Source organism: Coenobita brevimanus, chromosome 110, assembly GCF_032717465.1.
Source record: "Coenobita brevimanus isolate Jiangsu-jjx chromosome 110, ASM3271746v2, whole genome shotgun sequence".
NCBI lineage: Eukaryota > Metazoa > Arthropoda > Malacostraca > Decapoda > Coenobitidae > Coenobita > Coenobita brevimanus.
This window is the reverse complement of record NC_137063.1, coordinates 43,298,128-43,314,193: the sequence shown is the minus strand read 5'-3', so window position 1 is coordinate 43,314,193 and position 16,066 is coordinate 43,298,128. Positions and strand designations below refer to the sequence as shown.

At 43.8% G+C, this 16,066-nt stretch overlaps 1 protein-coding gene across 1 annotated transcript in view; it reads right to left on the bottom strand.

Annotated features, from left to right (window-relative positions):
- Nucleotides 1-304: 304 nt before the first annotated feature.
- Nucleotides 305-16,066, bottom strand: part of LOC145417486 (CUE domain-containing protein 2-A) — a 34,406-nt gene continuing 18,644 nt past the window's right edge. The window contains exons 5-6 of the mRNA XM_080286193.1: nt 5,808-5,939; nt 305-451 (exon numbers count right to left, since the gene is read on the bottom strand). Of these exons, the coding sequence (XP_080142319.1) occupies nt 305-451; nt 5,808-5,939 (279 nt within the window). The remainder of the gene's footprint in view (nt 452-5,807; nt 5,940-16,066) is intronic.

Sequence of the window (16,066 nt, the reverse complement as noted above, 5' to 3'; positions counted from 1 at the left end):
TGCTCTTACTGTCAAATATTATAATAAAGAGTCCTCTACTTCTTTGGTTTCTAATAAGCATGATGATAAAAACAACACACCTGAAGACATCAATACAGTCACTACAAAGCACTAACAAACAACACTGAAGAGTAGTGAGAACACTCGCAACCAACTGCCATGAACTCCATAGCAGTACCTGGCCCTCACCACCATTATCGATGCTTCCCCAACGCCTACTGCTCTGACAAACCTTACCGCCCTGCCAAGCCTCCTTGGAGGCACTCTGGGCAGCAGCCAAGTAGTAAGGTTTGTTTGCTGTGGATCAGTGGAACCGGTACTGTTTCCCTGGCTTGAGGTGCACGTACGTCTTCTTCATCTCGGTGGGTTCCTCCTTCTTTATCTCCGTGTAGCGCTCCCCCTTGATGCTCACCACCTTGTTGTCACGGTAACGTACCATCTTCTTACCCTCCTGAAAAGCAATTTTATCAATTATTAACTGCTTTTAGCTTAAAGTCATCTTTCCTATGCTAAATACAATAGACCCTCACTATAACAGAACCCAGTATACCAGATACTGGACTTAACAGATTCCACAAAGCCCATCAAACTTCGTCAGCTATAACGAACAATGTTTGTTAAACAGGGCACAATACATGTGTTTCCTACCCTTTTTACTCCAACCTGGTACGAAATTGCCCTCTCCCCATCGTGTTTGTTGTGCTGTGATGACAGACTATAATAATGCTGTGCTTGTAATGAAGAAGTGCTATGACAAGGATATGAACTAGCTGCAAAGGGGTGAAATTATGAGCCAAGTTGGTGTAAAGTGGGTACAGTTTTCATTTTTAGCAAGTCTAGAATATGCTAGTGCACTAATTTATTTTCAAACGTGTGCTTAAAATCCCACATCAGGGGGGGAACCTTGGATATAATGGACTATCAGCTTTAAAGACGTGGCTTTCCCCCAGTTAGTCCATTATAGCGAAAGTCTAATGTAAGATCATGTGGCCACTGCCACAACATTAACCCTTATCTGCCGAGGGTTTCCCGCCACTGTCCACTCCTTATGGGGAATTTCTGAGATTCTGGGAAAAATACCCTTACTTCAAACCATAATATCTGCCACATTATAATAGCTAGAGAAAAAAATAAAGATACATAAGATTCATCAACTCTTCCTCTTTCAAATGAAAGTATCCCGAGGTCTCTAGGTGGTCCCGTCGATAAGTAACGATAAGTTACAGATGACTGGTTTTCCGTGTTTTGGCGGGCTAATCTAGATGCGCGCCACTGCCAGTGGCCTTGGACTCGCTGGCTAGCGTTGGCAGCACTGACTGGAGTGGTAACTGTAACACTGCCTGGCCTCTCGGAACACAGTAATCCCTCCAAGATCCAAGGTAATAGTGCCAAAGGCATGTCTGGGACTTGGTTTTGTCTGGGACTTGGGAAAAATGCCCCTGGACAGGTACTTATAAACCCCAACCCAACCTAACTTTGAAAGTCACCTAAATAACTCCTTACCAGACTTGCACTGCACCTATTTAAGACCCTATTCACACAAATAAGGGACAGAAACCATAAAATAAATGAAAAAGAACCAGAGAATGAGAAATCAGAAGTATGGAAAATATTTAGCAGTGTACTGAGTACTTACAACACGTCCGTGACCGTTGCAAAGATTAACCCACCTCCTCTATGGCTGGGTGAAGGTGCACTTGAAGCATGTACAGTAATTCAGCGTTGTGCTGCACTTAATCCTTTGCACCGTGAATTATTATAATTGTTTAACACTGCACATTCTGTTCTTACTTGCGCCATGCCAGTTGCAACACGCCAGTGTTGCACTCAGCACTTAATCCTGTGCACTTTGAATTCTAATTTCTTAACACTGTACAACACTGTAGATTCCATGTGGTCTAGTGGCGAGGTATTGTTGTTTATTCATTGTCCACCACAAAAACGAGCACGTGGGCAGCCATGGTGACGTGCGTGCAGTCATGACGGTAGGTAGGCAGGAAGTGGGGAGGATGCAGGGGATTTCTAGCGGACGTCACTGGAACTAAGTGCCACAACACAGCTGTTCGTCACCACATGGCAACTTCAGAGTTGGGATGGACACATATCGGCTGTTTTTTTGCATTTTGACATTTTTTGGCCATTTTTGGACCCAAGCCCAAAACGTCTGGGACCTGGGCATGCGGGTCTTAAAGGGATTACTGTACTCTACTCATACTTTCCACTTTTCCTTACTCACTGTTGTAAGGATGAGTCATCATCCTGTCCATGTGGCTCCCCATGGGGTATTCCACCCCATGGATGTTTGGGAAAAGAAAGCTGTTTATTTTCTGTACTCGCTTCTTGTGTCAATCATAATAATTACCCTCTACTACAGCACATATACCTGTATTTGCATTTGACATCATGATTATGGGTAACTGCACGTTGGGAAGTACCGTAAATGCTCTGGCTGTTTCATGCAGTATGACTGAGTATGAGGTAATTACTTGTACAAAAATTGTGACTAATTTGTACAAATCAGGGGCATCGTGAAAATATAACTAATGTTATACACAACTTAGGTTTTTTTTTTTTGTACTTCACATCGCAAATAAGCTAATGCTCACATATTCAACATTATTTTCTGCGTAACGAGGGAAAAAATCTAGTTACAGTGAACCAGGTAATTTTCTTTCTCTCCCACGTACTTTTGGTTTTCTTTCATTGAACTAGATATGGTTACTAAAGGTATTTCCAATCACTGTTTCACAAATAACCATAAACAGTAACACTTGTTGCAATGCACTAGTAAAACTTATTATAAAACACTTATTTCATAACACTTACTAGATATATCTTACATTTCACTTTAAAAAAAAAAAAAAAAAAAAAAAAAAAAAAAAAAAAATTGTGCATACAGGTATCTGTTTACTACTTACAACTTCTCACACACTTGCTCAGTCACTGAGCCTTTTCCCCGGCGGTAAGGGCAGAACTTTCGCCGGGGTTGATGATGCAATCGGCCCCGCGCATGGATGGACAGAATCAGACGAGGAGGATAAGGAAGACATCTCTCTACACTTTACTAGTGCCGTGTACAGACTGAGCCGTATGTCAAAGGGGTACCTTGGGTACCTACCTACCCTATGGTTGTCATAGAAAATGGTCATGAGTTCAGTGGGTGATGGGAAGGTGCTTGTGGCATATCCCGTCAGCTGGAGGCACTCCCCGCTCTGAATCGTGACAGCTATACACGTCACCCAGCGAGTAGGGGTTAAAGACATCCATTGCTATCGACATCAATTATTTCTACTCATTCAGACAAAGGATGCTTTCCTAAGCTGAACTTGAACACTGCAACTGTCATTTGTGGATGCTGAATTGGAGGTTCCGTCTTATTGAATATGGTGTTGGTATACGAGTAGGTGAAATCTTGTTTCCATGTCATCATCATCATCATCCGGACCTCCTTTCCCACCCTAGGGCAGGGTGAGGAGTATCAATGTCCAGACAGCCCAAATTTGCCCAATCCAATGGGCCACGCTTCCATTCACTCATCATTCACGCTTCCGGAATCCTGGCTCTATCGGATATGCCAAAAACATTCACCACATTCTGCAGCTTCACATAAATGTATCTGATTGAGTCAATCCGGATGCTGCCACGTTAAAAAGGGATGCCAAATCCCTGATCATGCACTTCTCACAACATTCATCCAGCCAGCTCGATCTCTTGTCAGTTCCCTAGCCTCAACGACTTCCAAACCGCTCTTCCTCACACACTCATCCACCATATCTCTCCACCTTCTCCTTGGCCTACCTCACCTCCTCCCTCCTTCAAATTCACTCAGGCATACCTTTTTCATCACTATTGTTATCCATTCTCTTCACATGACCATACCATCTCAGTACACTCTCTTCGATTCTGGTGTCCACCGACTTCCTCACTCCACATCTTTCACGAATCACATTATTTCGTATCCTATCCACCCTCTCTACTCCACATACAATCCTCAGCAGTCCCATCTCCATTGCACTTACTCCTGACTTTTCATTTTCATGCCACACCATAGTCTCACATCCATATGTTAAAGTTGGCACTAACATTCCTTCATGTAAGCCTTGTGTGGCTGTAACACTCAAGCCGGTTTCTCATCGAGGCCTTCATTGCACCAGCTACATTTCTTCCTTGTGTCACTCTACTTTCAACTTCTTTTTCACATTTTCCTCTCTTTTCTATCACTGTACCCGGGTACTTGAACTCTCTCACCAATTCCATGTCATTCTATATACTATAAGGGAGTGATTGTAAACCTGTAACCTATTTTACAAGACATTCTTTATGTTAACATGGCATACAAAAACATTAAATACTGAGAAGATAAGGACAGTTTTTGTGCTACCCTACTATGTCTGATCATGCAGACCCATCAACCACAGGCAAGCAATCACCTCTGCTAGGCCATCCCATGCAGTGAACCCATGTTCCCATATGGCTAACAGTGCCTCACCATAGCAAGGTGCAGGGATTAGTGTGAACATTTGGTTTTTGAGTGGATGCTGCATTTGTGTCTCCACCTAGATAATAGGGGAACCATAGTAGGCTCCACATCACCCTGTTATTTGAGTACATGGTTACCACCCAGTGTAGTAAATGGTTTCTTGAGTTACAGAAAGCCATTTGGCTTGTCATCATCATTCATCATCATCATCCGGACCTCTTTTCCCACCCAAGGGCAGGGTGTAAAGACACCTGAAGTGGAAAGATGAGTAATACAGAGTGACAGAAAGGATGGGAGAGAGAGGAAGAGAGGACAGACACAAAAAAGGAATGACAGACATGAAGGAAGAAGCAGCACTACCCTAACGAGTGGATGATAGGCATTCCCCCACATACCACCAACACAAGGACAGTAATAACAAACAATGACAGCAATTTATAGAACAGTAAACAGGAGGCATTCCCTACAACACAGGTGAACTTATGACATCAGTACAATAGTCTCGCATCCAATATGCGTTTGTCCAGTACTGTTCTTGTCCAGTACAGTCAGCAAAAAAATTCAATAATTTATTACTGTAGTAAGGATTTCTTGGGCTAGTAGGGATCAGCCATGCAAAGTGGGCCAAATCTGAGTTCTTCTCAAGTACTGATGTGCTGCATCCAGCACTACTATCCGTGCACGTGGGGGAAGATGGCCAACATCGAGGAACGTTTCCCTAATACTTGCCACACCAGCCCAGTACGCCTTCCTCGAGACTCGTGACATGTGCCAGTCAAATCGCAGTATTGCACTTCCCCCGATGATGAAGATGACAAAGTGTCAGTGTGTGACTATGAGAGATTTATGAGGGAGGTTGAGGCAAAGAGGCCTCCTCCGGATCCTAAAGGCCCCCCTCCAGCGGGTCAGTGGGACCTACAGTCTCGGAAACCCCCCCCCCCTTCCCCCCCAAGCCATTCACCACTCACCTTAAAGGTTGGTAAAATCCTAGTTGTGTCATAATGTAGTTAAGCTGAATATTGGGGGAACTTTTTCAAGGTTTGTCTGACATTATTCATTTTTCCCATAAGGTCTGTTGTTTGTCCAGAATGGATTTAGTCCAGTAAGGTAGTACTGCTTAACAAAAGTACCTTACTGGACATGAGGGTACTGTACAAAATACATTCAATTTGTTCTTTTTCCATGTTTAATGTTACTACTGGTACCAGGGCAATGTATAACCAAAAACCTGTGGCATGATCTGCAATAGTGATATAAACATAACCATTTAAGAAATATGTAAAAAATTATTAATGTGTTATGGGGGAAGAGGTGTAGGGTGACTCACCCACTTTGGTGCAACTGGCCTATGCTCCCGGACATCATCATCATGGTCAACAAACCCATATCTGTTTAGGATGGAGGTCCTCACTTCTTTGTCATCAATTTGGTTCTTATTTCCCTTAGCTCCTGGGACAAGCTGAAATACAAGTACCTTTTATTAATTTTTTAATTAATTGGTTCAATTTGTTAAACAGACATTTTCTTTTTATTTAAGGCACTTGGTGACCTTGTGGCTAAAATGCCGCAAATGAAGTGACCACATTGCCAAGTGTATGGATTCATTTCCAAAGTAGCAACTGGACTTATACAGTATGTGTGTATATATACAGTGGATGAGTGTGTGAGAAAGGTATGGAAGTCAGTGAAGCTAGGGGACTGACAAGAGATCGAGCTGGCTGGATGAATGCTGTGAGAAGAAGTGCAAGATCAGGGATTTGGCACCCCTTTTTAATGTAACAGCATTCAGAATGACCCTATCATGTTTATATGAAGCTACATAATGTAGTGAAAGTTTCTGGAGTATCAGATAAAGCCAGGATTCCAGGGGCTTGAATGATGAGTGAATGGAAACATGGCCCATTGGACTGGGCATATTTGGGATGTCTGCACATTGCTAAGATGATGATGATGATATATATACAGTATACTGTATATATATATATATCCATCCATCATCCAATCCTACATTGCCCTGTGAGAAGCGTAGGAGCCCAGGGCTAGGCAGTTGGTCCTGAGATTTAAGTTGAGAGTGACCAGCCCCACTCATCACTGAATGGCATTATGTGAGCAATAAACCCCAACCACCCCTTGGATATAAACCTTCACCGGATCAATCCGATTGGAGTGCATTAATTATCCATTAAACAACTAGGGGCCAAAATTTGGTTATATGGTTCCCACCCAGCATTTACCTTCAATGATACTAATATTCCCATCTCCAAAATTATTGAACTTCTCGGTGTCTCACTTAACAATGCCCTCAGCTGGACCTCTCATGTCAGATCACTCGCTAAAACAGCCTCAAAGAAACATGGATTATTGTACAGAGTCCGTAACTTCTTCACTGATGAGCAGTTAGCTATAATTTATGTCATGTGCACTCTCAGCCTGAATACTGCTCACCCTTGTGGAGTGGATGTGGAGAGGTTACAATAAAACAACTTGACAAAATTCAGAACAGGGCTGCTGAATTATTAATAACCCTGCGATTATAAACAAACTACCTCCCCTACAAGTAAGAAGGAATGTTGCCTCCTTGCATTTTACAGGTATTTTTATGGCAAATGCTCAGACGAAGTTGTATCCATCGTGCCACCTTTCCATGCCTTCCCTCGTGCTACATGGGCATCTGGCAGCACTCATGACTGGAACGTCACCCAGCCATATTGCAGAACTTCTGCATATCAGAATTCTGTCATTCCCCGAACTGCATCTATCTGGAACTTGCTTCCCCAGAGTTGTGTCCCTCCAAACTTCAACCTACAGATATATTATGAATGGAGGAAACCAGTAATCTGGTGTATGGATTTTTTTTTTCTTACTCATGTTTTTCCTCTCTATGTGTTGTTATATATAAATATATATATATATATATATCCATCCATCCATCCATCAGCCAATCCTACGTTGCCCCATGAGGAGCATAGGAGCCCGGGAATAGGCAGCTGACCCTGACATTTAAGATGAGAGTGACCAGCCTCACTCATCCCTGAGTGGCATTACGTGAGCAATAAACCCCAACCACCCCTTGGATAGAAACCTTCACCGGTTCAATCCGATTGGAGCGCAATAATTACCCACTAAACCACCAGATGCCAAAATTTGGTTATATGGTTACCACCCAGCGTAGTAAATGGTTTCCTGGTGTACAGGGAACCATTTGGCTTGTCACTATGTGTATAGTCACCCACAAGCAGAAGGAAGAGGAAAGAATGAAGGAAAGAAAGACAGAAGAGGGAGTGTAAAGTCATCCATAGGCAGAAGGACGAGGAAAGACTGAAGGAAAGGCAGCAGCAGCGGCAGCGGCAGCAGCAGAAAAAAAAAAAAAAAAAAAAAAAGAAAGAAGAAGAAGAAGAAGAATAAGAAGAAGAAGAACAAGAAGAAGAAAGAAGAAAAGATTTTTTCCCGTCCGTAATTTGAACTTCCTGCGCGCGCCACGGGAGGGCATTGTTTTGGTGCATCATTCCTCCAACGTCCGACAGAGCGCCGCTGCATCCTCCCCACTTCCCGCCTGTCTCTCACCGCGAGTGAACGTATGCTCTTCGTAATGGCTGCCCACGTGATCGCTTTTGTGGTGGTGCCCTACCTGCTGCAGGGCCTCCTGCTGCTCTCGGGCCTCCTCTTAGTGTGTGTGATGATGGCCCCGCCACCTGAGAAAAGGAAGAGAGTGGTGTTGACTCTGGAAAAGAAGAGGGAGATAGTGGAGAAAGTTGATGCGGGTTGGTCTTCTTCCCGCATTCTCCGTGAGTACAACCTGGCCTGGTCAACTTTGTTCGATATCAAACGTTCCCGAGACAAACTCATGCAGTACACGGCTGACTTCTCGTCGAGAAGCAAACGCAACGTGGAAAGGAAGGTTATGTTTACCCCCAAGTTTGCAGAAATCGACCGATCCACGCTGATTTGGTATCGACAGCAACGTGCAGCTGGTGTGATGGTACGTGGAACGGAGCTGAAGGCTGCTGCTGAGAAGTTCGCAAGGCTTCACGACCCCCTAGACTTCAAGGCATCCGAGGGTTGGCTCTTCGCGTTCAAGTTGTGACATGGCCTTACTAACCGTAAAGCACATGGCGAAGCATTGGACTCTAACGAGGATGGAGTTGACGAGTTTCGGCACAAGGTGAAAGGCTTGATCGACAGGGAGGGCCTAACTCTCGGTCAAGTCTACAATGCTGACAAAACTGGCCTATTCTATCGCTTGCTGCCAACGAACACTCTAGCCGAGGAGACGGAGAAGCGTGTACCTGGCCGCAAGCTTTCCAAGGAACGGATATCTGCTTTGGGTTGTGCCAGTGCTAACGGCATGCACCGGCTTAAGCCCGTTGTTGTTGGCCGTGCAAAGCAGCCTCGGTGCCTTCGTGGGGTAATGGATGTCCTTCCTGTCGTCTGGTACCATTCTTTGAAAGCATGGTTCACAGCTGTGATTTTCAAAGACTGGTTTCACCGTCACTTCGTCAAGGAGGTCATCCATTACCAGACAAAGACACTGGGAATCCCTCGCGACCAGGTAAAGGCTCTCCTTCTGCTCGACAATGCACCTGCCCACCTGTGCGACAAGGACTTGGTTGCTGAGAATGGCCGTATTAGGTGCATGTTTCTGCCACCTAACACGACTGCTCTCATTCAACCCATGGACCAAGGAGTGATCGTGGCAACAAAGCGCCTATACCGTCGGAAGTTCCTGGGCGAGGTGATGGTTGTTCTTGAGGACGAGGACGAGCGCAGGGAAGGACGGGACACACGAGGCAAGCGGACTTTGGAAAACCTTCGCCGCTACAACATCAAGTCTGCGCTGTACAACTGGGCTAGTGCATGGAAGGAAGTCCCTGTGAAAACTCTTGAAAATGGTTGGTCTCATCTGCTTCTCGGAATGGATGTGGAGTACGATTTTCTGGGGTTTGACGTGGATGACTTCCATGCACGGCTACGTACGCACGGCGACGATGTTGATGTGGACGATGTTCATGAGTGGTTGGATGACAACGAGGGCGATCCTGGGTATCAGACGTTGTCTGATATCGAGAGCGCGTCTTCGGTTGCTGGTGTCAGTACTGAACTTGAAGATTCCGATGACGAAGGCGACGATGATGCGGACTCCTCTCAGCAGGACACTACTCCAGCCATCCCCAAGCTGAGCGCACTCCGGGAACATCTAGAGTTCGTCCTAGACTACCTGGAACACCTGGACTGCGACAGGGACATGGGGGCCTTGGGACTCGTGGAGGAAGTGCGTGCTTTCAGGCAGCGCATCATCAATTGTCAGAATCGTCGTTCCTTGCGTCAGTCAACGATTGACAGTTTTTTCAGGCCCGTGACCCCCGCTGTGCCCAGCCCTGGCTCCACTCCGTTGCCTCCCCAAGACAGGCCCTCATGCTCCGAGCCACAGCCCAGCACATCAGCCACGGTGGAGTCACCGCTCGACGTGAGTTTGAGGCTTTCTTCAGAATCCTCTGCAGTGGGTACGCCATCACCACAACCCAGCGATGCACCTCTAGGTCGCCTGCCAGTGATACTCTCGGACTCTGACGGTGAATAAACAGCAAAAACTTCTCCACTAGACCACACGGGAATTTTGAGTGTTGTGCAGTGAAAAAAACGGTGTGTTGTGTTAAGGTTTTCAAGTTGAGAGAAAAGACTCAATAGAAAAGAAATTTAACGTAAATAGACTTCTTTGTTTTGGCTTTGGAAAATTAAAAAAAATTGGGAAAAGTTAAAGTGCAACACTAAGTTACAATGGAGCATTATTTGGACAAAAGTGAACACTGTGAAGAGAACGGACTTCTGTGTGTTATTGACTAAGTTCAGTGCAAGACTTCAGGAAGAGTGTACTGCAAGTGCTTCAGGAAATCGTTCTTACTGTCAGAGTCCGAGAGGAGGCGGTTATTCATCGCGGTGGCCAGGGACTTGCTGTAAGTAGCCAGAATGTTTCATACTGTACTTTTTTCCATACTATACTTACCAGAATGTTTCATACTGTACTTTTTTCCATACTATACTTACCTCATTTCACTCTTTAATGTCCTTTATTGGTGTGAATAGGGTGTTAGTAGCTATGCATGTGCAGTAGGAATGTGTTTTTCTGAGTTAGGCTAGGTTAGGGTCCATAAGTACCAGAATGTTTATTAATGTATGAACATACTTCTAAAGCCTCATTTTATGTTTCTTTTGCATTTATTTCAGTCACTTATGTGCCTTATTGGTGTGATTTGGGTCTTAAATAGGTGCTATGCATGTCCAGAGGGAGTTGTATAGGTGTTTCTCTGAGTTAGGGTCCATAAGTACAAGTCCATAAGCTGGGGCCCAATATCCGGACAAAACCAATAACCGGACTTACCAATGGCTCTATTACGTCAGATATTGGAGTGATTACTGTATATGTATATATATATATATATACACATAGATCCATCCATCCATCATTGAATCCTACGTTGCCCCATGAGAAGCATAAAAGTCCAGGGCTAGGCAAATTGGTTCTTCTATCTATCTATTGCCAGACGCCTCAATCCCGTTCCGGGTGGCCACAAACAAATTGCCTCCACGTCGCCCTGTCCCCCGCCATTTCACCGCCCTGCTCCCAACTCACACCCCCCTCTCTCGTATACCTCTCCACCCCCTCCCTCTCCCCCCCTCCACCTCACTCACATATACTCTCTTTGCCAGTCTTTCACCCTCCATCCTCTCCACATGGCCAAACCACCACAGTGTATTCCTCCTAACGCTTCCTATCACATCCACATCCACACCACAACGCTCCTTTATATCCTCATTTGTCAGCCTATCTCTCCATGTGACTCCACAGGCTCCTCTTAAATAACTCATTTCCACTGCTCTCACTCTTGACTTGTGTCCTTCCAACAATGTCCAAGCTTCACTTCCATACGTTAGAGTTGGTATCACAATACTGTCATGTAGTAACTTTTTCACGTCCAAGCTCACTTCCCTGTTTCTTATCACTGCTTTCAAGGAACCAGCAACCTTTCTTCCCTGCTGTGCCCTTTCAATCAATTCACCCTCCAAACCTCCATCCTTACTCATCACACTACCCAAGTACTTAAACATACTCACATTTTCCAATTCCTCACCATCCAATCTCGCTGTACATTCACTGACTTCACCTCTCTCAAAGACCATCACTTTACTCTTCCCTACATTCACCTTTAGATTCCATTTCTTACTCTCCCAAACTCATCCACCGAGCCTTGCAGCTCCCCTTCGTCTTCACTCAACAACACAGTATCATCTGCAAACAGCAGTACAGGGAGTTTCCAAACATTACCCTCTCTCACCAGGGCTGCTCCAACATCCAATACCCTACCTTGTACCTCTTGTATTACCCTATCCATGTACAAGTTGAACAACCATAGAGACATGACACATCCCTGTTTCAACCCAACCTTCAAAGAGAAAAATTCACTCAGTTCACCATCCACATGCACTGCAGCCTTGGCATCCTCATACATACTCTTCACAGCATTCAACAACTTCCCATCTACTACATATATTCTTAATACTTTCCACAATCCTTGTCTATCCACCCAGTCATATGCTTTCTCCAAATCTATGAAAGCCGCATACAACTTCATTCCCTTCTCTAGAAACTTTTTCCATTAAAGATCTGAGAATGAATATCTGATCTACACAACCTCTTTCCTTCCTAAAGCCTCCCTGTTCTTCTCCAACTAATTCCTCTGTTATTTCCCTAACTCTGTCAACAAGTATCCTACCATACACTTTTCCTATTATACTAAGAAGTCAAATGCCCCTACGATTACCACACACTTCTTTTTCCCCTTTTCCTTTGTACAAGGGAATAATTATATCTGACTTCCAATCCTCCGGAACTCTACCTTCCTCCCAGGCCAATCTGCACATCTTCCACATCCATTCTACTACTATCGCTCCCCCATGCTTCAACATTTCACCACACACTCCATCAATTCCTGGGGCTTTCCCCAATTTAACTTTCTTCATTGCTTCCACAACTTCTATCCAACTGATTTCTTCCTCTCTTCTCACCTCTCTCCTTCTCCCAGCCATTCCCCAGCCACTTATACTTGCATCACTTTCATCCTCTATGTTCAACAATTCCTTAAAGTGTTCTCTCCATCTGCTCACTTTTTCTCTTCTCCACCAGTAATCTACCATTTTTATCTTTCCCTCCCCTGCTAACTTCACTTCCGCCCTGTCTTACTCTCTTCACCTCTTTCCAGAACATTTTCTTACAGTCCCTCCACTTTACACTCAAATTCCTTCCAAATTCCTCATCCACTCTCTTCTTACTCTCTCTTACTAATCTTTTCACCTCTCTCTTTCTTTCTACATATAACTCTTTCTTCCGCCTCTCAACTTCTTCCACGCCCGTATTTCTCATCCATTCATTGTATGCTTTCTTCTTTTGTGCCACAGCCTGTCTCACCTCTTCATTCCACCACGCTGTTCCTTGCACCCCCCTCCATCTCCTCTTCATCCCACACACCACATCACATGCTGCACATATTTCTTCTGTAAATATTCTGCACACACCTTCCACGTCCCCCATATGCTCCAATTCATATTTGCCCAATCGTTCCTCCACTTCTCTCTTATATTCTGCCATTTTCTCATCCTCTTGTAACCTTTCCACTCTCCTTGCAAATATCCTTCTTCCCATCCTTCCCTTCTTCTATTATTCCATCTTATTTGTATCTTGATTCTGGCCACCACCAAGTAGTGGTCAGAAAGTCCACTCCCCCAACCTCTATAAGCTCTTGCATCCATTACACATTTTCGCATCCTTTCATCCACACACACATAATCAATCATTGCCTTCCTTTCATTCAGTTCACCACCCACCCTTCTCATCACTCGCCATGTATACCTGTGGATGATTTTGTGCCTGAAGAGGGTATTGGCTATCACCAACTCCCTCCCACCACAAATGTCCATTAATGTACTGCCATTCTCATCTATCTCAGCAGGCACACCCCACTCACCAATTATTCCATCCACCTTCACATTCCCTACTTTACCATTCATATCACTGATCAAAAACACACTCTCATTCCTTCCAGACTTTTCCATGCACACTTCCACATTTGTCTAGAACTCTTCTCTCACTCTGCTTGCATGATCTTGCATTGGCACATACACGCACACAATTGCCCACATTTCTATTCCAACTTTCATTCTTACCCATACAATCCTTGACCCAACTGATCCATACTCTCTTATGTTCTTCTTCCATCTTTTAATCACAACTATACTCACTCCTTCTTTTGCCCTCTCATTCTCACCAACTCCTGCACATATATCCCATACATACTCCCATTCTCTCACATTTTCACCTTTCCATTTAGTTTCAGTTACTCCACTATAATATTCAAAAGTGAAGTTTGGCCCCATTGAGAAATTTGGCTCATTTTTGGACAATATTTGGCCAGGAAAGTGATGGAAGATCTAAATTGTTACAACTTGATGCTGCAGAACATAAAGAAGAAAACCACTCAGACCAAGATAGAGCAGTTGTTTACGAAGAAGACAGAAAACTTAAGGGAGTTGTCTTCATCACCAGTAGCATGGGAGTCAGAGGACGAGGAAAAGGAAGGACAGCAGAGCAAGGAGGGACCACAAATTTAGGGTGGGGAGCGGCGGGAGGTGGGGTAGCGGGGTAAGAAGGGACAGCAGCATACGACAAGTGATGCATAGATGAAGTGAGGCTGTGTTGTTATTGTTTGTGACCTACTTACTGTAATGAAAATGTTGCTTTTACTGTAGTGTTTTTATGACCTACTAATGCATTAATAACGTTGATGAACTTTCACAATGCCGTGAATGAAGCAGAATTGAAAGAAACTCCACGTAAAAAACGAAAACAGTATGTTTTGGGGGAGAAGTAAAGAATGCTTCGGCCCAACTAGGGCTCAAATGTTGTTTATTTCTCCCCAAATATACTGTTTTAGTTTTTTACGTAGATTTTCTTTCACATTAATATTGTTGCTTTTAAGTTTAGAGTAGCATAACTCCCCAAATGGGTAGACTTTCCCAGAGTCTAGGAATGTAACCCCCAATATTACCCTTGTTTCTTGTGGGAAAATTATGTTTAAATAACGCATTCTTAACTAACGCGACCTCTCCAGGAACCTAATCCTCGCGTTATTTGTGAGGTTACTGTATACAAGTATATAGATAGACAGATAGATATAAATACATATCTATCTATTTATCTATATATATATATATCTATATACATACACTCAATACTTGTAAATCGCGGCGATTTAGGTCTGGACCACTGCTGTGATTTACGAATTCCGTGATTTATGAATAATAACTCTTATGTGAAAAATTAATTTGGGTCTGGACTTTGGACAATCAGCCCCAACAGCATCCTACCTACACTTATCTAGGCACCATCAAACACAAACATACAAATTTAGGAATATTCAGTGCATGTATTAAATAGAAATAAGCCATGTTAAGGGATCTCACCTTAATCCTATGATAAAAATGCTTAAGTGAATGGAGTGGGGTGGTGTTGGGAAGAACTTAGAACCTCTCAGCACTTGTTCTTCCCAAACTCTTTCGCCAACTTTGAAAACTTCTCTCCCCTCTCAACACAACGAATGAGCTCCAAACGTTGACTGTACAACAACTGTGGCAGCTTCTTGACGCAATACTGCTTAGAGCGCTTCACTGGGAGGTCGGGAGGGGCCATGGCAGGTTGGAGGCGGGGGGAAGTTGCACAAAAAAAGGCAGGTAACTCTCATACTCCACAGCAACGGCCTGTAGTGTGCGGACTGTCGGGACAAGAACAACAACATGGTGGCATTAGTATGCACATATGCCACCAGGGATGTGCTGTGATTGGTTGTTGGATCGCAATTTTCAATTTGAATGCCACGGTGTATGGTTCTCCTCAGAAAAGGCCCACTTGGGTGCCTAGATCCGCGATTTTTGTGACTTAACAGTGATTTAAAGTTGCCAGCAGTCTGACAGCCACCTAGCCGTGATTCACGAATCTGAGATTTATGAACACGCGACTTACGAGGATTGAGTGTATACAGTATATATATACTTACATACAGTATATATATATATATATATATATATATATATATATATATATATATACACAGTATATATATATACATATATACAGTATATATATATATATATACAGGCTGTGGCACAAAAGAAGAAAGCATACAATGAATGGATGAGAAATAGGGGCGTGGAAGAAGTTGAGAGGCGGAAGAGAGAGTTATATGTAGAAAGAAAGAGAGAGGTGAAAAGATTAGTAAGAGAAAGTAAGAAGAAAGTGGATGAGGAATTTGGAAGGAATTTGAGTGTAAAGTGGAGGGACTGTAAGAAAATGTTCTGGAAAGAGGTGAAAAGAGTAAGACAGGGTGGAAGTGAAGTTAGCAGGGGAGTGAAAGATAAAAATGGTAGATTACTAGTGAAGAAGGGAGAAAAAGTGAGCAGATGGAGAGAAAACTTTAAGGAATTGTTGAACGTAGAGGATGGAAGTAATGCGAGTTTAAGTGGCTGAGGAATGGCTGGGAG